This window comes from Daphnia pulicaria, chromosome 12 (genome assembly GCF_021234035.1).
Source record: "Daphnia pulicaria isolate SC F1-1A chromosome 12, SC_F0-13Bv2, whole genome shotgun sequence".
Classification (NCBI taxonomy): Eukaryota; Metazoa; Arthropoda; class Branchiopoda; order Diplostraca; family Daphniidae; genus Daphnia; species Daphnia pulicaria.
Genome location: NC_060924.1, coordinates 2812124 through 2835411, shown reverse-complemented (window position 1 = coordinate 2835411; position 23288 = coordinate 2812124). Strand labels below are relative to the sequence as shown.

Sequence of the window (23288 nt, the reverse complement as noted above, 5' to 3'; positions counted from 1 at the left end):
CCAGCAGCAGCCAGGCAGGGGCAATGGCTTTAAGGCAGTTCCCCCCTTCCAAAGTCAGTTGGTTCGGTGCTAGAGAGGAGAGAGGACGTTCACGATTTTCTCTCTCTTTTTTAATTTCTTTTTTTTCGTTATTTAATATATTGTGTGTGTGTGAGTGAGTGTGTTTAGAGAGAAAGAAAGAAAAAAAAAATATCCCAAATGTTACACTCGTGAATTATCTCTAAGGGATTGTTATATCGTTAAATTTTTGAGGGAGAAAGAATTAAACACGTGGCTGTGAGAGATCGGCCATTAAAAAGAACAAAACGTTGGGCTGCAGAATATTTCCGCACAAGACACGTGTTGATGTAATGAGTCATCGCCTTTGATTTCTTTCTTTGGGTTTGAAATTTCTGCCGATATAAATCTATTTGTGTGTGGGTTTGATTTTTTGAGAGAGAAAGTCATGGGTTCGTTGAGACACGAGTCTCGCCATTTGCTTTACCCACCCCAGCAACGCAACAGTCCAGTGCCTTCGTCGACTGCCATCATGACGAGTCCGATTTCCGTATTGGCCGCCCAGTTGAAGAATAGCACATCATCGAGTCCGTCTGCCGGATGCAAAGAGCCCAACAACGAGTCGATGGATTCCGGGGTGGCTGGTCTTCGCGATGGTCTGACGACGCCCCATGGGGGTTCGCCCACTTCCGCTACGAGCAGCAGTAGCAGCAGCAGTCACGTTCTGCTCAACCACCATCACGCTTCTCAGCAGCAGCAGCAATCAGCATTGGCCACCACCCCGTCATCCACCCTGCTGCTGCCACCAGTTCACGATGACGGACTTCAGTACATTGTCGACCGGAGCAAAAATACAACTTACCTCAAAGGCAGATTCCTGGGAAAGGTAACTATAGAGTAGATGTGTCAATTAACCCTGGGCAAAGTTGTTGTCTGGTTGGGGTGGAATTAGATGTTTTCTCTTTGGCCTCAACCTTGGAACGAAAGCGAACAAGAAACTGGTAAGAGGGGGGAAAACAACAACAACACAGAAGAGAAGAGCCTTTAGGGTCCCTTTGTTGTTTCTGACCCACTTGATCAGCTGATGGTCGATGTAATCCTCCCAAACAACTTCTTCTTTTTTGATTCCGTTAAAGAAAACCACAGATTTTTCCCTTTTGCAGACCGGGGGGTTCGTGTGTGTGTGTACCCCCCTTCGAAAAACATATTTTTCTTCTACTTCTTCCCCTTTGTATACAACCCCAGTGTTGTTGGTAGTAGCTGGAGGGCATCTAGGGAAGAAGAAGAAGAAGAAGTTTACCAGCAACAACAACGGGTTCTTGTTGCCTTTGGGGCAGGTAAATGGCCACCAACCCCTGCACTGCTGCTGCTGCTGCTACCTTCTTCTTCTTCTTCTGTGATTGTACTTTTTTTTGTTCAGGTTCTTTAGGAGAAAAACCGTAGGGGTGGTTTTTGGGTTATCTTTTGTGTCGGCTGGCGACACACACCAGAATCGGTCAAGAAGGCCCTTCACCTCTTCATAACCTTGGTGGATGTGGACGTGGATTGCATTGGGCTTTCTCTCTTTAGCGTGTGGTTAATTAGACCAGGAGAAGAAGAAGAAGCTTCTTTCTTACCGACGACCAATTAAGGAAATCTAGTCGTAAAATGGAGGGGGGAAATGACCGGAAAAATATCATTATCACGAAGTAGCATATGTGTGACCTGCTGGTGGGGTCACGACTCTAGTCTAAAGGAAGTGGCTGGCCCACTGACTTTTTTTCTTCTTCTCTCTTTGATATATAATAACTGGCAACAGTAGAAGAAGAATTTGATTCGTCGTCGTGTAAGAAAAACCTTGAATCGGGTTGTTTCTCTCTATCCCTCTCGTTTTTGGGTTCTCTACACACTCCCGCAGGGGCTACTATATACTTTCGTCTCTCTCTCTCTCTCTATTTTCTTTTTCATTCTTCTTCTTTGCACCGACATTCGTTTATTTTCTTACCTGAAGAAGAAGAACCCGTATATTTCCAACATCCCTTTGTGAACTTTTGGGCGAGGAATAATTAGACGAAGGGGCAGCAGCAGCAGATTTAAAAGGCTAAATGCCTTTAGGGAATATTTTTTTCTATCTGGATAAAAGTCTTATCGGTCAGTGTTCTTTCTAGAGAGAGAGATATTTTGTTTAATACTTTTTTTCGTGCGACCGGAAAGACAGGTGAAGAGACGCCCACGTCTTGTGGGAACCAACATTCCGCCTTCATCTGGATGCACCAACCACCAAGGGAAAACCACAAGCTTAAATTTCCACACACAAAATCTCTTTTCCCTTTCCTCTCTTTTCTCCTTCTCTCTTTCGGTGGAACTGACCATATAAAGACAAAGGAGAGAGAGAGAGAAAAGACGTTGACCGGAAGATCATGTACACCCCCAACCGCATTACACAACACAGGAGAGAAAAAGAGAGGCAGCTGTGGGTTATGTGTTGAATCACTTCCGCTGGATGGCCGCCACAATGGCCAACACCGGAGGATTTTAAACAAGAAAATGTGGGGTAACTTGAGAAATGAGTCGGCACAAGACTCTCTCTCTCCCTACACATACACACAGGATGCTGGTGGTTTGGCCAGTATCAGGTGTGTGCCCTTTCAAATCACCTGTTGGGTTGGAGGGGTGGGGGTTTACTCGTGATAATTGTTACAGAGTGGTCATTTTTCTATTTTTAGGGGGTTTCTTTTTCTTGTTTCCCCCCCAAATGTGTCCAGGTATTTCCTCTTGTATGTTGGGGGCATTCCATTTTCCAAGGTGCGCGGGTCTGTCTCACGACGGACCCCCGAAAAAGGAGAGAAAATGCCATCATATCCTCTGCGCACACATATATATTTATAGCATAGAGAAAGAAGAAGAAGAAAAAAAGATATTGAAATGAAAGGGAAATAACTCTGTCAGACCTCCTGCCAGCAGTGTTCCTCCGCCTTCGATGCCGAACAATCACGAAAAGAACCGTTCGCTGGAAGGTTTTCTTTTTTCGCTCCGAGGGTATACCCCTCCTCTCACCATATAACCCCTATCTCTGGCAACCATCACCGTCTTCTTCGTCTTCTTTTATATGTTTTTTTGTGAACTCAGATTTGTCTTGTTGTCGGAGATGTATTTTTTTCTTCTCTCTTCTCTCTTGAATTTTATTTATGGAATTTTATTTTTTATTTCATAGGGGTCAAACTGGTTTTCTCTGAGATAAAGAGAAAAAAAAAACTGGGCAGCCCCTTTAAAAGGATAAAAATTTTCTTGTATCCACATAAATCCTGTCTAGACACAGGCAGCAGCAACAACAACACAACCACTTCATTAAGAATAGTTTCCATCCCTCTTCTTCTTCTCTCTGGCGCAATTAACAATTATCATCGTCTGCCATCTCCGATACTGATCCTCTTTTTGTTTTGTTTTGTTTTCCCAGGGTGGATTCGCACGGGTCCATGAACTGACGGATTTGACGACTGGACATGTCTACGCGGGTAAAATCATCCCAAAATCGCGCATCACCAAACCTCACCACAAAGAAAAGGTAAAACTAAAATGAAACAAAAGAGACGACAGCTGTGTTATTGCATCACAGGAAGCCATTTTCTTATATATATTTTTCCAGTTACTTATTGTGTCACATGTTATTAGTAGAAGAGTCGCTCCCCTGTCTATTTAGTCGGCTATTATCTTTAAAGGGGCTTCCGCCCAGCCACAATTTTTTTTCGGGAATTAACACGTAACAAAAATAAAATAAAAAAGAAACTAGGAGGAGAGTTATAAAAGTATTTGACAGATGTTTGGAATTGGGAAATTTTTTTTTTTCAGAGTTGGCAGCTGTTTGATTCGAATGACGAAATTTGTGTAATTCGATTTAATTGTGACCTAGTTTTGACACAAGGAATAGATCCATCTGGTGGACAGTCGCTATCGCTAGATCGCCACCTCCGCCCCTTATTTCTATCCCCCCACTGCCTCTTATTGTGTGTGTGTTTGAAATTCTAAACCGACGAATGGGGAGAGAAAAGAGACGGACAGAGACATGTGACCTGAGCGCAAAGTTTTTTCCTACTACCCCCACAGCAGAACCCCAAAAAGTCTCTCTCTGAAATATTTGGGCGTGGGAACGAAAACAAAAACGACGGCCTTCCTCCCGCAAGTTGACGCCATAATCAGTTTGGAACGAAGAAGAATTACAAACAAAACAAAAAAGAAAGATGTGTGTCCAGCCAGCAGCTGATGAATAACTTTCGTTTGGGGAAGGGGGTGATGGACCATCTGCCACCTCCCGGGAGATAATTCTGGGCTCAACACCAAGAAAGAATTGGGGAAATGTTTTTTAATTAATCTCGGTCGTTGAAGCTCGTTTGTCGGCAGCTGGGGCCAAAAGGCAGTTTTTGGATTCTGGAATTCATTGAACGGGGGGGGGAAAGAAAGAAAAAACATCTGCCAACAAGCGACTCTTCTACTACTACCCCATGAGAGAAAAACGAACGAAACGAAACGTCCGTGTGACATCGTGCCAAATAGCCTTTGCTATGTGAACGTGAGGTGTATAAAAATAGAGCTTTGCGGTTATGTGGTTCTCTCTCTCATTGGCGTGTCTGGGCGAACGTGTCGCCGTCGCCCCTTGTTGTTGCAACTCGCCCTCAAAGTGACGGGCTAGAAGAATGGAAATAACAAGAGAAAAATCGGCGACATTCCGCAGTTGCCTGGGATTCTCTTTATGGGATTTCATGAGTCAGAGGAGGTCCTTTTTTGAAAAAGAAAACGTTTTTCTAAAAATAATTGTAATCATAATATTAATGAAGTAAAAAAAAAGGGGGAAAATGACCCCCAACAGACGTAACACACAAAAGTCTCGGCGGTTTCTTTTCTCTCTCCCAGGGAGATGGATCCCTTTTTTTCCTTTTCTGCCCCCACAACTCACTGGGGGTCTAAAAACTCATTTTGTATTTTTAGCTGAAAAATTGAATGAATTATTATTTTATTTTTATTTTATGTTATTTTAGATCGCCAGGGAAATTGAACTGCATCGCAACTTGGTTCACCTCAACGTGGTTCGATTCTATCACTGTTTCGAGGACTCTGAAAATGTCTACATCATTCTGGAGAATTGTTCCAAAAAGGTAACAAACGATACCCACACGAAACTGGGAATGAATTATTTATTTATTTATTTATGTATTTCACGACAGAGTCTAGTGCACGTGATGAAACATCGTAAAACGTTGACGGAGCCTGAAGTTCGTTTTTACTTGCGCCAGCTGGCCGACGGTCTCCGCTACGTCCACGGCGCTCGAATCGTTCACCGTGATCTCAAGCTGGGCAACATGTTCCTCTCTGAGAACATGACGGTCAAAATTGGCGATTTCGGATTGGCCGCCCGCCTCCACGCCGAAACTAAAGTGTAAGTTTTTTTTTCTAAATTAAATGACATCCCAATCTCGTTATCTCAGGAGGGGGGGGGGGGCCGACAGACAGACAGAAGAAATAAGGGGAGACACACGCATTGTCACACAAACATGTTGTTTACCGATGGAATGTTCGAAATGGACGAGAGTTGAATTCGAAAGTAGAGAGGGGGGGTTTTGTAGGGGTTGTTGAAACGAGTTAACAAAAGAAGCAGCGGTGGTCAAATGGGATATAACGGGGGCACTAAAAAATGAAGGGAAGACGGTCCAATTGATCCCAATTCTTTACCCTCTCTCAAGTTTGTCTTCTTCTTTTGTACCAATGCCGACCAAAGTTGTTGGGAAGAATGCGCGCCGCTACAGTTCTGACCCTGTTTTTTTCCTTGTAGAGAATCGATCGAACCTTTTTTTTCCACCCCTCTTTTTTACCTGTCGGGACTTGGTGGAAGAGCGGTGTAGTTCTTTCTTTTTTTTTATCTGTGCCAATTGATTCTTCAATGTCTGCTCTATTTTTGAACCCCCAAGGACGATATGCGGAACGCCGAACTATATCGCGCCGGAAGTGTTGAGTCGCCAAGGACACGGATACGAAGCCGATCTCTGGGCCATGGGCTGCATCATGTAAGTTTCTTAGATTCTAAAAATTTTAAGCTCTAATTAATTTGAATGATTTAAAATCAGGTATGCCATGTTGGTTGGGCAGCCGCCGTTCGAGACGTCGACGTTGGCCGAGACGTACTCGCGGATCGCCCACAATATGTACGTGATTCCTCAATGGGTGTCTCGTCCGGCTCGCTCGTTGATCCGCCAGTTGTTGGCCCCCGATCCGGCCCACCGCCCCACGTTGGATCAGGTGCTGAAACACGATTTCTTCACCAGCGGATTCATGCCCGTCTCACTGCCGCCGTCGTGCTGCTCCAAAGCCCCGACGTTCGCCTCCAACGACAGCGGAATCAAGTCGGACGGAGATTCCACTAATGAGAATACCAGTCCGTTAGCGCCGCATCACCTCCGCGTCCCGTCTAGTTTTCAAGGCAACAGATCACGCCCGGAATCCGTCAAGGTATGGAGAGCAGTGAAAACAACTTAACCACACACAAACATTCCGTCTGTCGCTCTCTCCGTGTGTGGGCAATTTATTTATTTACTTTTTCTTCTTTTTCCTTTTAGGTTCCCAGCAATGGTAATAACCAGAGTCAAAAGGATCAACGCGTTGCCAGAAGTCACAGTTTGAAGGAGACGCCGGCCTGTCGGAAGGAGAAGAAAGAGGCTCAACAACAACAACAACAGCAGCAGACGCAACAACAACAACAGCAGCAGCACAGAGGTCTTCCTGGTTCTTTGAAGCAAAAGATAACCAACGTTTTGTGTCCCGATCGAACGCCCGACGACCACAACAATAAGGAGCCGAGCGGAAGGGTTGGCCCTCCGCCTCCTCCAACATCTGCAGCACCTGCCGTACAACAACAACAGCAACAACAACCGTCTTTGTACACCGCCTTAGATTCTTGCCTTTATCACGCAGCCCAAGGTAAGAAAGACAAATCAATTTTTCAACTTACCTCCTAATTAGAAGGAATTAAAATTTTTAAAAATTTGTTTAGTTCCGTCGAACCCGTGCCCGGTGCCGTGTAATCCGCTCTTCATTTCCAAATGGATCGACTACTCGAACAAGTACGGCTTCGGTTTCCAGCTGTCTGACAGAGCCGTGGGCGTCCTGTTCAATGACAGCACCAGGATAAGCTACTCTGGCGACCGGAAGTAAGTCTTTGCTTCCGTTATAGAGTGTTAAATGGATTACATTATCTAACCCATGATTTTTTCGTCTTTCACTCTCTCCCCCCCCCCCCTTTAGTCGCTTGGACTTCCAAGACGCCACCGGAAAGACGAGTAGCTACAGTCTGAACGCTCTTCCATCGTATCTGATGGAGCGGCTGACTCTCCTTCGCTATTTCGCCCAATATATGGATGAGAATTTGACGGAAGGAGGCGACAGCCAGCAGCAACAGGAACAGGCCTCGACGACACCGTCGACGTCGCCCGTGCACAGACGTCGATCCTTTGTCCACATGAAGCGTTGGGTGCGCACGCCCAAGGCTATCATTATGCAATTAGACAATAACACGCTCCAGGTAAAATCAATTTACTATATCCATTCCGGAATTTTATTTAAAAACGACAATTTTTGTTGGTGTTTAGATCAACTTTTTCAAAGATCACACCAAGATCGTCTTGTCGGCCGACACGACCTCGACGTCGGCCGTCACCCAGTATTGGGTAACTTACATCAACAGCGACCGATTGAGCGCCACCTACCGTTTGGTGGACATTTCCCAACTCGGTTGCGAATCTACGCTGCGCGAACGACTCGTCTTCGCCCTGACGGTGTTGCGCGAATTCGCCGAATTGGACGGCGACAAAATCTGATCTCTCTTCCTCCGCCCACCAAAAGATAAAAAAAAAAAAAGAGGAGATATGATGAGAAACAAAACGACAACAAAAATTACCCCCATTTGTGTTCAATCACGTAGCACCACAACTACCTTGTGTGTAAGAGTAGAGAGGACGAATTCTTTTTATTTCGTTCCTCTTTACGACTCTTTTTTCAACTGCAATCATCGGCGAAAAATGTTTGGTTTCCACGTCGCGTTCATTGATCTCGTTTCGCGACCCTTCTTTCCATCTTTCTCTCCACCAGCTCCTTCCTTTTCCTCCTTTCATATTCTTTTACGTTTATTTTTTCTCTTTGTAACGAATAATGATGATTCGACTCTTCTAGATTGGCGCCACTCGTGCAACTTTTTTCTCCTTTTTTCCAGTAAAAATCATGTTGATGCAAAATTCGATTAATGCCTTTGTTTCTGTCTTGTAAATCAGCGTTTGTCTTTCTCTTGCCCTTTTTCATTTAAGAAGCTAAAGAATTAATTAATTAATCATGATTATGGATACGAAATTTTTCATCCTACCACATCCTCCGCGCTAGCTGGTTAAAAAAAAAATAATAATCCTCCTCCCAAACCCTATCCATCCCCAATTAGCCCCCCAGCTAGTCAGCTGTCATTTCTCATCTTCCAGAAGAAATTCATCACGCTACTCTTTTTTTCTTCTTTCATTATTTTTTTTAATGTGCCCTCTTAAAAAATTAGTTTATTATTTTTTTTTATTTTTTTTATTGTTATAAATATTCCCCCCTTAGGTCTTTCATGGAAAAATCGAAACGATGGTACACTCCCACCTCCTCCACTACTACGTGTGTGTGTGTGTCCGTTTCGACTTTGGGGTTTAAAAAGGCCATCGTTCGCTTTGGTTCTTTAAACACACATATACCATCCCCCCCCCTCTTCCCATCCTCTTATTGTATGTGCATGTTTCCGGTCTTTTCCCTCTGTGTGTGTGTTTCGCCGGTTACGTGTGAGAAGAAAAAAGAAGAAGAAAAGTTTTTTGAAAAAAAGAAGAAATCAAATAATAAAAGAAATTGTGTGTGTGTGTGTGTGTGTGTGTAAGATAGACACACACATAGACACACAGCCCGTAACCAAGGAATCAAGAACATATCGTGAGTTGTGCGGGCTATACTAAAACAAACAAAAAAATTTTGGGGGGGTGGTTTAAGAATGGGGTGCAAAGAAATTATGTTTTTTTTTTTCTTTTCTTTTCCAATATTTTTGTGTGTGTTTTTTCTTTCTTTCAGAAAAACAAAAGAAAGAAGAAAAAATAATGTTGGTCTCTCCCGATCATGTTTCAATCGGTTTCAATTGCGAAATGTGTGTCACTCCTTAAATTTTTGTTTCTTTTCTTCCCATGTTTTGTTGTCCCACGAAATGATGGAAAATGATCGTGTTCTGATTTTGTCTCTGTGTGTGCGCGTTTTTGTTTTTTTGTCTCTAATTTTTGTTTCGTTTTCTTCTCCCGCGTGCTATTGGCTAGCGCTCGGTCCCGCCATTTCGATTCTACAACCGATTGACGTGTTGTTTCGCTCAGCGCCCTCCCCCCCTCTCAATCCTCCTCCCTCTCGGTGTAATCGATAAATGATGATTGCGTGTGAGAGTTTAAATAAAAAACAAAAATTGTTCCGCTCGTCTGCGTTTTATTTCGTGGAATTTTTTTCTTCTTCCCGATTCTTCGACGGCGCATTCCTCGTGAAAATGTGAAGAAAGAAAAACGTGTTTACTCGCTGGGAACCGACCATTGTGCGTGTGTGTGTGTGTATCTTGTTTATGGATGGAGAAATTCACCAAATCGAGTCATATATATATATAGTAGAGCCGGTAGTCCCGCCTCTCGTGTGGCGGCGCGGGATATACACTCTCACGAACGGGCAATATCTTTTGAATTCGCCCGTTTGTGGTGGGCGGCCATGAAATGATACGTACCCAGGGCGGACAAGAATGGGCTCGCAAGAAAAGCACACGAGTTTTACTTGACTCTTTTACTTAATAGTACCTTTTGATATTGTATGTAATAAACATGAAGAAAAGAAAAGCTTTTGTTGAAATAACCCCATCATGCCTATCAACATGTTCATTTTTCTTTTGACATGAAATTCTTCCCACCACCACCGAAACAATTTGACGGTTGTGACCTTGCGTCGTTGGCGGAAAACTTGAATCTCTTCATTCCGGTTTGCGCTGTGACGATAATTCTAGACGGAATGGCAACGGCTGTGTTTATATTTACGTTGACGGAAGGCATTTGATCCGAAGCAAAAATTCGGGGAATTAAGAATTTATTCATATGGCTGCCAAGTTCAATGTCACTCTGCTGTTTTGGTGAAACATCTGCTGCTCCGTGATATGTTTTGTTTCGTGCGTTCATTATTTATTCATTATGCTGCGGGAATAATATAGTTCTTTTTACTATATTTTTATGCTAATGTTTATCATTATTTATTAGGTTCATAAGCGGTCACGGACTCACGGTGTTTTTTTTTTGTTGTTGTTGTTGTCACGAAGGATCGTTCGTTTCTTCGCTAGATGGCGGGAATAGACGACGTGCCGATCTTTTTATTTTACTTTGTCAAACAGAGACATTAACTGCAATGTTAATTTTTTTAATTATCAGAAGATTATTTTTCATTTTATCTAATTATTTTTATGTTTTATTGAAATTAAATCAATTTGAGTGAAATCTAGACAAACAAATCTGGCAGCACACGTAAACATCATCAAACGTGGCCTATACGCCTCTGGTGGCCAAAAAGTCAACCATCCAGTTGCTGTCAAAAACCAAGGAAAATTTGTAACAACCACTGTCCATTCGCAATCCTTTTGTATCCCATCATGTCTTGCAAGTTGTTGGTCGTGTTTTCTATCGCCGTGTGTTTCTCCGCTGTCTCAGGTATCTATTTTTGTAACCATCATTATTTTCGGAGTAGCCTTCCTATTTAAACCGTCCATGGATAGTTTCGAAGCCGGTCTGGAAAATAAGAAATTTGTGATTATCTTCCCATATTGCAACTCTATTTAGATACTATATAAGTTTTCAGAAACAGGATTTTAATTAATTCTATTAAAGAAAAGCTGATTTGTTTTTAGTATGAATTTTGGGATCTCAGTAACGGGGCAAAGAACTTGAAATGGGGACACCAAGTATTTAAACCAACTTAGTTGTATGTTATATTATTTAGGGGAAGATACATGAGTTCTCAATTAATTGTAATAGTGTGAAACAAATCTGATTATCTATTTCATTATTTTCAGCTTCCTCCTGCTCAAGTCCAAGTTTGACCTCCACATCTTTCACCACTCTCGATGGCACCATTCTCACAAATATCGCCTATGTCTCCCAGTTTAAACTGAGCTGCGATGGAGAGCCTGCTGTAAGACATTCCTGTTTTTATTAAATGAACTGAAATTTCACAAGCTTTACCAAATATTCAGGACATCCCACTGTATGCCGAGGTTGGTGGCAAACCCTTGTCTGTTGTAAAGAGCAAGGAAACCAACGAATATGTTGTCAGCTGGTTGGAAGAAACCAAGAAAGCTCCCCGTGGAAACTTTGAAATCAAAGTCTACGATGATGAAGGTTACGCTGCCGTTCGCAAGGTAAATAATACTCATTAGTCGAACCCCTACTTCCTACCTGAAAATTAACTAATTCCTCTTTTAGGCTCAACGCAACGGTGAAGACACCTCCGCTGTTCCAACTGTCGGTGTTGTGGTCCTGTACCATCCCGTAAGCTAAAGAAACCTTAAATCTTGTTTGATTTTCTAAACTAAACGAGTCGTGATTTCATTTCAGGGTGCCTACACTGGACCATGGATCAACTCTGAATTAGCTGCTGTTATTGTTGCATTTGGTGTGTTATACTACGCCGTGACAACAAAAACGAAACTGGAGGCATAAGAAATGCAAAGTTTGGAAGTAATTGTTTATTTTTCTGCCATGAGAAAATAAATTGCAGGAAAAGGTGAAGATGATGTTACTATCAAAATCTATTATGGGTGTAAAAGGGTAATTTTGCAAGCGATGCAGTTGATCATCTACTCAAATTGCTTTTGAGTAAAGTTGAAGAAGTTTAGCGACGTCTGCGGCTTCTAGAACGAGACCTAGTATACAAGAAGAGGAACTTGTCTCAATATTCGCAATAGTTAATTAACATGTTTGACGATTGTTCTGTTTGTGAAGCAACTAAAAATGAAAGCCCTTGATTGGCAAACCAAACCTGGACCGAGAACGGCTTCTAGAACGGTCGCTTGAAGATCTTGAACGGCGTCGGCGGCGATCACTGCGTTTATCTGACCTTCTGCTCCTGCTAAAAATGGGAGAAATTTCTACGTAATCTCAAAATTTCTGTCGATAAAAAAGCACACGTGTGGAAAAATTGTTTCGAATAACCGTTTGGGTTCGAACTAGATACGGACCTTACAAGCGGTTACCTCAACCACATCGACAAGAATGATAGTTTAGCCGTTCAAAAATAAATTTGGGGGTGTTTTGGAATCAACAGAAAAACAAAAGTTGTTTGCCCGATAGCCAAATTGTCGCTACCGGGTGTTACCTTGACCTAGAACCGGATCGATCACGAGAAGACGACCTGGAACGACCGGGAGACCTGGATCTGCCAAATTTTAAACAGCATGAGCTCAATTCAATAGTGGTAAAAGACAACTCAATACTTTTCAGAGTGACGCACTCCGCTGGTTTTGCTGCCATTTTCTGATTTTACTGGAGCATCGTTGACAGGTGATGATTTCTTTTCTTCGGGATTCTCGTTACTTTCGTCACCCCAACCACTAAGATCGTATTTTGATAAATCTCCATCATCATCATCTTCTTCCTCATCCTCCTCCTCGTCGTCTAATGTTTTTGGTTCACGTGATGTTGAAGGTAACTCATCAGAGTTCTAACGTGACAACAAAAAAAGCTTTCAATCAAAACTTACTTTTAAAGTTTAAGTTTACAGAACCTACCACATCGTTTTTCCTGAACTTTTTCTTGATACGTCCGAATTCATCAAATTCATCATCTGACTCTTCTCTTTCTTTATACTCTACTGTTCCACGTTCATTGTAGCCTCCTCCATAACCTACACACATTCACAGTTAGGATAAGACACATTTCCAAATGTCTTGTCCATTGGAATTACCTGTTCGTTCTTCCACTTCTCCAAACCTTGGGGCATTGCATACATTGCAAGTTCCCCTTCTGGCCCAGTTTACATTTCCACATCTGAAATAAATAGTACATTAGAAATAGCACAAACGGGTTTAAATTTTAAGATATTATACTTTGTACACATCCAATCATCTGCACTAAAAAGGCCCTTGCTCTTCTCTGCTGCATCTTTCCCGATTTCCATGCCAAGCTTCTTAGCTTTTGCTTTGTCATCTGCATCATTCAAAAACATTTCCGATTAAAACATAAACAATCACAACAGTAAGTAGTTATGAATATTAACTAATGAGTACCTTCTTTGGCTTTCCCACAACGATTGCAGGCACTTCGTCTAGCAAAGTTGACATTTCCACAGCTGAATTGCAAACGGGAGGTTAGTATGATATTGAATGATATTGATTCTAATTACACGAGTTAATTGTTAACCTTTCATCAGGACAAGTCCAATCGCCATCACTAGGCCGAAATTTCGTAGCCATTTAAAGAATTACTGAATTTCTTCCGGGGTAACCGAAGTTAAATTTAGCTTGATAAATGGCAGTAAACAACTGAGAATTTATACGTGTTAGTGTTCGTGTTAGCAGCACAGACCAGTAAACCAGTTCTAGCAAGAAGAGTGGTGCCAGTTACCAGCGCCATCTATTGTGTAGAATAAATTGTTTATGTGTCGTTCATGGCCGAGTACCACACTGCGAGACTGGCCGTTTTTCATGTTATTTTTCAATACGCGTAATATCTGTATTTTATTTTGACAGGTTAATTCACCGTTTGCTTTGGCACACCCAGAGAAAAACTTGTCTTTTTCTTTTCGTGTTTTCCAGTTTGTTTACATTGAAACTGGCATCACCGCTTCCCGATTTTCACAAATGTTCGTCTGCAGAGCAACAACTTTTGTGTACTTGTGCCTTGATTGAGTCTCGTGTATCGTTAAGTTAGGATTTTAGGAAACAGTTTGGCCACAGACGGTGAGGCTACCAACTCTGTCACAGTGTTGTGTCAAAGTGCGAACCATTTAATTGTTTAATTACAGTGAGATTGAGATTGTAGAGATTGACGTCGACGTTATCATCACCGGAAGATCACAAACCTCACCGATCCCTCACCACGTGAATTACCGATCCTGGCACTTGGCAAGATGAAGAAAATTCCTCACCTGAGCCAACACCACAAAATTCATCAAATGCAGCAAGTAAAAAATGTTCTGTATCTGTCGCGAATTTAAATTTCGATTGCGATTTATCTATCGATCATATGCCCCTATTCGCTTTAGCAATCGTTTAATTAGCTAACACGACATGATTGAATTGAAATTGATGTTGGTCCTTTCTTATAACGGCCGTTGCTGTTCTTTTTCACACCGAGTTAAAGAAACAGTTAGGCTACAGGCTGAAAACGGTTAGGCTACCAACTCAAGTTTACAGTGTTGTGTCAAAGTGCGAACCATTTCATTGTTTGAAAATAGTGAGATGGAGATTGACGTCGACGTAATCATCACCATTGATCCCTCAAGAGAGCGTAAATTACCGAACGTGGCACTGGACAAGATGAAGAAAATCTTTCACCTGAGCATCACGACATCATAAGGCAGCAGGTAAGAACTTTTTGTACCTTTTATGAATTTTGATTTGGATTAGACAACACGACATGATTAAATTGAAATGTTGGTCTTTCATTTTGAAGCTGTGCTTTTTGTTGTCATTTTCACGTCGAGCGACTGTCCATTTCATTCGGGTACGGGTGAAATTCACATTTTGCAAATTGAAACGAGAAAAAAAAGTGAAAATTATTAACTATAGATGAACGAGATACGTAGGGAATATAAATGTTTTATTCTCGTGTAGATTTTATTAAATTTCGAGCTGCGATAGGAAAATAACTTGAGACATTTAAATTTTTGGAGGAAAATCTGGCAATCGAAAAGAGTTTTCCACGTCCCACGCCGTTTCTTTTTAGATAGGCAGGCAAATTTGTGTTCAGCCATGAACAACTATAGTGCGCGTTTAACCTTGAAAAGTTTTTCGAAAAATTCCAATCCGTAAATGGATTAGAGGCGAATGAATTTTCTCCCACATCTAGTCCGATCTTTCTAACCGTCTTTTATAAATTTGTGCAATTAGAATTGGTTTTTCCCTTGTTGCTTCTACATTTTTGCAGATATAAACTTGAAACTTGGTTTGTGTATTCAGTAAGTGTATTTGCGTCCACAGTCAAATTTTCGTAAAGAAACTCACCCCTTAATGAATTGAAATCGATTGAATTTTCTTCCCTTCCCCTTAAAATTCCCTTCCCCAAATGTTGGTGTCGACGTTCAATTTAGATGTTAAACCCCAAATCTCAAAGGGACTCCCCAATTTGCTCCTCCAACATGAAACCCGTGAAATGGGTGTTGTGCCAACCATCGTCATACAAAGACGAGGATGAACCAGAAGTATAATCAATCTGCACCCAGAGTTGATCGCCTGTTTTCAGTTTCAGCGTCGACTGGAGGGTCAACGGACTAAATTGATCAACGGGGTCGTTATTCTCTTCAACAGTACTCGTCCCCATTGAATTCCCGTTCAAAAAAAGAGAAGAATAAAACGAAGCATGAGATGAATCCGAAAGACGCACCAATCCCGTGAAAGAGAAAAAATAAATTCCCGGTCGCGGGGCCGTGAATATCCCCGACGTCAAATTCATGGCATTTCCCTCGTTCACCAACGCCAAGTCGAACGAGACCGGAGTGTATGTTGTGCCAAATGAAGAATTTCTCTGGACGTAGAAATGGACGGGCGCCGATTTGACGTCGGCGTATCCGATCCATTTCTGTTTGTCTGTAAACAAAAGAATTAGACAAACAATAACCAGGAAACATGAACAAGACGTACCATTTTGATTAGCCAAAAAGTTGCAGTAAATCATTTCCATCTTTTTTGATCCTTTGACAGAAAAGAATCCGCTCAGTTTATGTCCCGTCCGCTGCAGATCTTCACACGAGGTTGGCATTCGGCCAATGTCAATTAATTCACTCGTTTGGGCTGTTAAAAAAAATTTGATTTACAATTTACTTAAATTTACTTTACAACTTAATTCATCGTATATGGTAAACAGACTTTAAGTTTATCATTTACCATTTAATTTTGTTGTCAATTCAGCAATGACCGCATTTGTGCTCGATGTTGTTGAGGCCAAATTTGTTGTTGTGGTTTCCAAAAGATTCAAGGTTGCTGAACCATTTCATTGGGTTACATTATAAGAAGCTTTTCATTTTTATTTAAATATAAATATATTACCGCCCAGTTCTTTTCTCAGATTTTCTTCGGTATCTTTTAGTTCATTCAACCGTTGCAAATTTTCTACTTAATTACAGAATATAAAATTACTAAAATTTAAAAAAAAGCTTAAATTCAAAATAATGTCATTTTACCGTTTAATTTTCTCGCCTGATCATCGACGGTGGATTTCGTTTGACTCAATTCGATCCTAGTTGAGGTCAATAATGTTTTGGTGGCATCCAACTCTTTTTGGGTAATTTCCAACTTTTGTTGTACCGCTGTAAAATTCATATTAGACTTTAGTGGTAATTTAATTTCATGTTAGCGATTTAGAAATTAATTAAATTAATTAATTAGAAGAATACTAAATTGAATTTTGGTTATCATTCAAAATGAAGTCCCGCTGTGGAATTAAAAAACTCGTGCAAGAAAAAGGATCTCTTTCACAATAATCTGAAATTGTCAAATTATATTACCTTCCCTAATGGCGATTAGCTCTTTTGCAAATTTAGCTTCGAGATTTGCCATTGTTTCTAAAAATATTTGAATGTAAATTTTTTATGTTAGGGCCATTTCATTCGCGAATAGAATTCGTGATTAAACAAAAATGTTCATGTCGAAAATGTTTCGTGTCGCTAATGAAAGAACCTCAAAGGGACGCGGCAATTTCCTCGTCCAACATGAAACCCGTGAAATGGGTCTGGCGGTTAGCAAGTCTGTCATACAATAACGAGGATGAATTATCAGAATACCAAATCTCCACTGTCTCCAAATCTCCATTGTCCATGTCCAACTGTATTGCAAATTGTTCCGCTCCTATGAGTCATACCTTCATGTTTAATCACGCATTGTCAGGTTAAGGACAGAGAAATGTTTCACTGTAGCGAAAAAACTAAAAGCCTGACGACTGTTGTGCAACACATTTTATTATGTTGACAGATAGCAAATGAGGGGTAAAATTCTAAATAGCACTGTACTTTTAAACAATTTTTAATTATTTACCTTTGCCGTAGATCTCAGTCAACAGTTTTATTTGTCAAAAACTATTTGCTATTTGCAGCTATTTGTAATTTTGTCAACATTTATTAGGCTGCGTCGTCAAACATTTATTATGCAGAGTCGAACTTCATGAATTGGCAGCCCTGCTTCCCATTTCTCGCGAATATTCGTCTGTTGTTTAATCAGTGCAGTCAATGTCGAGTTGATTACAGAGAGATTGTTAAATGCTTCAATCCACCGAATCGACGTAGTCAGAGGAATCATCACCATTAAGCCCTCAGAGACCTTGAATTACCACTCCTGGCACTTTGGCAAAATGCAGAAAATTCCACTCACGACTCACCTGAGCCAACACCACGACATTCATCAAAGTAAAGGCAGCAGGTAAGAACTTTTTTTGTACCTGTTGTAAATTGTAATTTCAATTTCGAATTGTCGACTGATCACGTGCCACAATTCGCATCAGCAATATATCGTTCAATAAGCTTTTACGACGTGTTTAAATTAAAATTGAAAAGTTGGCCTTTCATTTTTTTTTTTAAAACGGCCGTTGCTTTTTCGTCATTTTCACACCGTGCGAATAGATGGCGCGTCTGTCCATTTTTTCATGCGGGTACGGCGGGTGAAATTCAAATTTTGTAAATTGAAACCGAAAAAGTGAAACGCAATTACGGAATTACCAAAGATAAACGAGATACTTAGGCACTAAAAGAGTTTCGTTCTCGTGATGATTTTATTTAATTTGACCTGCGATAAGAAAACAAATTGAGAAATTTTTTTGAGGATTCACGTCCCCCGCCTTTTATTTTTACAGATAAACAAGCGAATTTGTGTTCAGCTATGCGTGCGGTTTATCTATGTGCAATTTTGATTTAATTTTTAAATTCTAAACCGTAAATGAATTCGAGGCGAATGAATTATCTCCCATTTCTAGTCCACCCTCTATATTGTAAATGTGGCAATATAAAATCGGTTTTCTTCTTATCACGTCCACATTTTTACAGATAGAAAATTGAAAATTTCTGTGTGAATTAAAAATGTCTAGTTGCATCCACATTTTAATTTTCGTCAAGAAATTCCCACTCCTCTACGAATTGGATTTGATTTGTTTCTTCTTCCCTATTTTTTTTAGTCCCGAAATTTTTTGTTTTTGTTTTTAAATATATAAGCGTTTCAGCTTTAATTTTAATGTGATTTCAAGCTGCGATCGGCAATCAAATTGAAGTTTAAATTTTTGGGGAAGGGGGATTAATCAAATTCAAATCCCTGCCCTTGATTTTGCAGATAGACGCGTGAATTTGCGTTCAGCCATGCACAACTATAATGAGCAAAGAACTGTGAAGAAATTTCGAAAAATTTCCAATACGTTAACGAATTAGAAGCAAATGAATTTTCTCCCATTTCTTATCTAACGCGCCTTTTATAAATCTGACAATCAAAATTGGTTTTTTACTTGCCACGCCCACATTTTTACAGGTAGACAATTGCAATTTAGTGTGTGCATTACAAATATCTATTAGTTGCATCTTCTGTTCAATTTTCGTAAAGATATTTTTACTCCTTCACGAATTGGAGTCGAACGAATTTTCTCCCCTTCCTTTATTTTTCTCATCCTGCGACCGTGAGAAGTAAATAATTAAAATTTATTTAAATCAAATTGAAATAGTAAAAACTTCCTTAAAGATAAGCGAGATGTGTAGTTGCATTGTGTTCGTGTTAATTCCAAGAGAAATTTAAAAATAACGAAATAAAATGAATATTTATATCTGGCAATCAAATCGGGTTTTTCACGTCCCCTACCTTTATTTTTAGAGTTAGAAAAGCGAATTTTTCTGGACGAGCGCAAAACTAAAATTTTAATTCATCTGTAAAAGAATTTTTTTTTTAATTCCAAACTATAAACGAATTAAACGCGAATGAATTTTCTCCCATTTTATTTTGGCCTCCCGTTTATTGTCAATCTGACAATCAAATTTGTTTTTTTAATTATAACGTCTAGAGTTTTGCAGATAGAATTTTGAAACTTGGTTTGTGTATTAAGTAAAACTAATTACATCTACAGTTCAATTTTCATTAAGAAATGGCCACTCCTTAATGAATTGGAACACGAATGAATTATCTTCCCTTCCCCCTTGAATTTCCCCCAAAAAATTCGTGTCGACGTGCGCATTCGATCGCCGATGAAGGGGTCGAAAATGTTTCATGTCGCCTATGAAGTTGAACCTCAAAGGGACGCGACAATTTCCTCCTCCAACATGAAACCCGTGAAATGGGTGTGGTGGTAATCGCTGCCGTCACGCAAATACGAGTCTGAAGAATAAGAAATCTCCACCCAGAATTGATCGCCTGTTTTCAAGTTCAGCGTCGACTGGAGGGTAAACGGACTATATTGATCAACGGGGCCGTTAAACTCTTCAATAAAACTCGACCCGATTCGATTCCCGTTCAAATAAAGATGAGACCAAAACCAAGAAAAAGATGAAGAATAAAGACGCGCCACTCCCGTGAAAGAGAAAGAATACATTCCTGGTCGCGGTGCCGTGAATTTCCCTGATGTCAAATCCATGGCATTTCCCTCGTTCACCACCGCCAAATCGTACGGAATCGGAGTGTTAGTTGTGTTAAATGTTGAATTTCTCTGGACGAAGAAATGGACGGGCGCCGATTTGACGTCGACGAATCCAATCCATTTCTGAAAACCTTTTCAATAATTAAAGAATTAAAAATGAGATCAATGGAACTGAGTAATTCGCGAGAATCTAAATCATTTACCCGCATCGTCCGGTAGTTTAGTGAAATCGCAGAAAACGGATTCCATTTTCGCCGATCCCATGACGGAATAAATTCCGCTCAGGGTGTGGCCAATCAATTTGAGATCCGCGCACGAAGACGGCAGTCCGTTGATGGCAACTGGCGATTGATTATAGCTAATTGGAACATAATCGGTTGCTGCTGCTGTGCGTATCTCTCGTAAAAGGGAAGTTAAAAGCGAATCTTGTTGTTCAACTTTGGCCTCCAGTTTTTCAATTTTGACTTCCAGCTGGACATTTTTGGCCTCTAATTGTATAACTTTCAATGCCAAATCTTGTCTTAGTTCATTCTGTCAAAGAAAAGGCAAAAGTGTTTACCTTACAGTGAAACTCTGAATTTAACTTAACAGTAGACTTACATTTTGTTCAAGTTGCGCCTCCAGTTGTGTCACCTTTGCTTCAAGTTGAGCATTTTTAGCTTCAATTTTGGCTTCTAATCTCACTTCCAATTCTTGCAGTTTATCTTCCAAGGAAAATGCGTTAAGAGCAGAGGAACAAATTGTCCCGGAACTCAGAATCAACATCAAACCAAAACAGATTGACAAACGAGCCATTTTTACTCGATTTTCTTTGTAACAAAAGCGACACGTAACAATCGACAGAAAAACCCACTTTGTGGTTTAAATACCTTTAGTGCGGTTTTATCAATCGCCTATCTAGCAAGGGGTCCATAAAAGATAACTATCGATATTTGAATTCGAAATTTGGTTGTTATTCTTGATCAACATATTTGTTTTATGATGACTCAAATAATTACGTCACTATTGTGATCCAATTATTCCGTTAAGTTTAGTTGAATCTATTTGGTTCTTTTGAGAGAAATTAATTTTTGTTTTGTTTAACGACTATTATTTCGCTTTATCTTCGATGCGTAATGGCTCCGCACTGATTGATTGGTTGTCATGACGCCGCTTTTTATGACTCACCTGATTAAAACTGCCCATTTTTCGTCAGTTTTTAGTCCAACAGATGAAAACCAACAGCAAAACAACTTGGGTGAGTGAGAATATGCCATTATTTAGTTGTTCGGAATTTGTTATATAATGATGTTTCCAACTTTGGACGTGCGTTTTAATTTTTGGAGTTTGACTCGTTGTTGCGTTCAACTCGGTTCAACTTAAATGTTACGCTTGATAGATTGAGATATTATTGCGGATGTAAATGACGAGTCTTATTTGTGTTTGTATAATATATCCCTGTCGAAAGAAGATAGATTTCGTGATTAGAATTTTTAAATGTCATGCAGTCTAATGTCAGCATGACGGTCTGATATTATTTCGTATTATTTGTTTTCTAAGTGGCTATTATGGACATTGGACAATAATCTACCGTTTATTGAAACGGAGTTTACCCTGCGGACTGGTCTGATTTGGTTTATTACTCATCGATCGCGTTTTACTGGACGTGAAGGAAAATTATTGGCGTAGCAATCGTTTATTAACTGTTAATTTTAATTGGTTACTGGCAGGGAATTATACACGTTGATGAATCAAGTGTCCAACGTTCTCAAGTCTCAAGGAGTGGGAAAAAAAGGTGATCCAGTGGCAATTGATGTCCCACCAATTTATGTCCACTTGCTGTCGCCTCAATGCTCGCTTGCTGTGCCCATGTCGGAGCCGTCCATTCCGTAGTCTTTACCGGATTCAGTGCGGAAGCGATGGCCAATCGCATCAACGACGGTATTCATTCTTTTAATTTCACTTTATTTAAATTGTTTTAATAATATTCTATTGTTTTTCATTAGCTGAAGCTACGGTAGTTATTACTGCTGGCCAAGGGGTCCAAGGTGGCAAATTAATTGAATTGAAGAAATGAACAACAGTTGAAAAATGTCCGACTGTTAAAACTATTCTCGAAGCAAAAAGAATCTTGTTGATTCATCGCTTCTTGATGTCGATCTTAATGAGGTTGGTTTAAAATCATTAATTTAATTCAAACCTGTTACATTAACCTAACGGCAAATTTTTGTCACGCGATGGTTAAAGAGAGGGGCGAATGTGAACCGGCCGTTTTGGACAGCGAAGATTTCTTGTTTATGCTCTACACATCCGGCAGCACGGGAAACCCTGACGGGATTGTTCATTCCCAAGCTGGCTGTCTTCTCTATGCGTCGTTGATGCATAGTTTAAAATAGTTTCCGATTGCAAAGAAGGAGGATCTCAAATGCTGACGTAATTAATTCTCGTTTTCCCAACAGGTCGATATTGGAAGGCTGCCCAGCGTCTAAAAATCAACCAATTGTATGCAGCTCCTACCGCTATTCGATTATTATTGAAATACGACGAAAAACATGTTGAAAAATATGATCTCAGCTCTCTGCATTCTGGGTTCTGTGGTATGGTTGTTAAGTGTCGTACAAAACATAATTTACGTTTCAACGGTACTTTACTCTCAGGGTTAACCCATCAACGTGGAGGCATGGCACTGGTACAACAAAGTTGAACGACGCAAAGAGAAATGCGCCGTTGTGGACACTTGGTGCTGGCAATCGGAAACGGGAGGCATTTGCATCAGTCTGCTGGTACCCTCGGCCAATGGCTTAGAAATTCATCCCGGTATGCTGATGAGGCCGATGTACTGAATCTGGCCGGCTATTCTGGGAGAGAAGGTAATGTCTAATATTTATTTGTTTTCCAAATTCATCCTAGCTGGAAATCTTTTCTGTAAAGGGGGAGGAGTTGAAAGGCAATGATGTAGCTAACAGGTGCCTTAATGTGCTTGAAAAATCCTTGGCCTGGAATGGCACGCACCATTTATGGAACATATTACAGCCGCTTCATGGAAACTAATAATCGACCTTTTTAAAGTAAAAAATTTCTAACACATTTTCGTTATATTTCAGCGAATATTCCAACGAGTAAGACTGTAAGAGTATGGGGGTTAAAATATTGGCTAGTATTCAGTGCTCGGTAAACATAACTGGGTAGTAGGTGAAGTGACTCCAATATTGTCATCCAAACCGAATTTTGAAATTCAAAACTAAATTATTGGAAATATTAGAAACTTTAGAAATTTAGGGTTAGTTTTATATGTGAATTTATGTACCTCAACATTTTCAGTGGCCCCAAGGTTGGCGACAATTTCCCTGTGGATCCATTTGCTTTGGCGGAGGACATTTACGATCCGGTGCAACTCCGATTTCGCCAGGTTTAGTACTTGGAATTTTGTCCAAAACGGTTTTCTTAATCGCCGAACCA

General features: G+C 40.4%; 5 protein-coding genes and 1 long non-coding RNA gene across 8 annotated transcripts in view; 3 read left to right on the top strand and 3 right to left on the bottom strand.

Annotated features, from left to right (window-relative positions):
- The window catches only part of LOC124316145, a 411551-nt gene that overhangs the window by 102246 nt on the left and 286017 nt on the right, over positions 1–23288 (bottom strand). The gene's annotated exons all lie outside the window — the stretch shown is intronic.
- LOC124316168 (serine/threonine-protein kinase PLK1-like) lies at positions 41–9488 on the top strand. Its single transcript, XM_046781951.1, has 10 exons — positions 41–883; positions 3434–3541; positions 5010–5126; positions 5196–5407; positions 5937–6032; positions 6093–6474; positions 6582–6942; positions 7016–7172; positions 7267–7543; positions 7611–9488. The coding sequence occupies exons 1-10, from the start codon at positions 446–448 to the stop codon at positions 7836–7838; spliced, it is 2376 nt and encodes a 791-aa protein (XP_046637907.1). The 5' UTR covers positions 41–445; the 3' UTR covers positions 7839–9488.
- Positions 10585–11825, top strand: LOC124316561 (translocon-associated protein subunit delta-like). The gene is made up of 5 exons (XM_046782573.1): positions 10585–10748; positions 11111–11229; positions 11291–11455; positions 11520–11585; positions 11652–11825. Exons 1-5 carry the CDS (start codon positions 10691–10693, stop codon positions 11754–11756), a joined length of 513 nt encoding a protein of 170 aa, XP_046638529.1. The 5' UTR covers positions 10585–10690; the 3' UTR covers positions 11757–11825.
- On the bottom strand, positions 11768–13620 carry LOC124316487 (zinc finger Ran-binding domain-containing protein 2-like). 2 transcript variants are annotated; one of them, XM_046782467.1, is made up of 9 exons: positions 13455–13620; positions 13322–13383; positions 13142–13241; positions 13000–13082; positions 12824–12939; positions 12530–12756; positions 12412–12471; positions 12076–12165; positions 11768–11959 (listed from the first exon to the last, which is right to left on the bottom strand). In XM_046782467.1, exons 1-9 carry the CDS (start codon positions 13505–13507, stop codon positions 11929–11931), a joined length of 822 nt encoding a protein of 273 aa, XP_046638423.1. In that variant the 5' UTR covers positions 13508–13620; the 3' UTR covers positions 11768–11928. The 2 variants fall into 2 exon arrangements, with proteins under 2 accessions (XP_046638423.1, XP_046638422.1); XM_046782466.1 differs by having other exon boundaries at positions 11768–12165.
- On the bottom strand, positions 18001–20703 carry LOC124316423. The gene is made up of 3 exons (XM_046782356.1): positions 20451–20703; positions 20054–20381; positions 18001–19981 (listed from the first exon to the last, which is right to left on the bottom strand). The coding sequence occupies exons 1-3, from the start codon at positions 20643–20645 to the stop codon at positions 19506–19508; spliced, it is 999 nt and encodes a 332-aa protein (XP_046638312.1). The 5' UTR covers positions 20646–20703; the 3' UTR covers positions 18001–19505.
- On the top strand, positions 21107–23065 carry LOC124316643. Of its 2 annotated transcripts, XR_006911906.1 has the most exons (5): positions 21107–21770; positions 21836–21998; positions 22077–22426; positions 22487–22699; positions 22761–23065. It is a non-coding gene; the product is annotated as an uncharacterized LOC124316643 (long non-coding RNA). The 2 variants fall into 2 exon arrangements; XR_006911905.1 differs by having other exon boundaries at positions 22487–23065.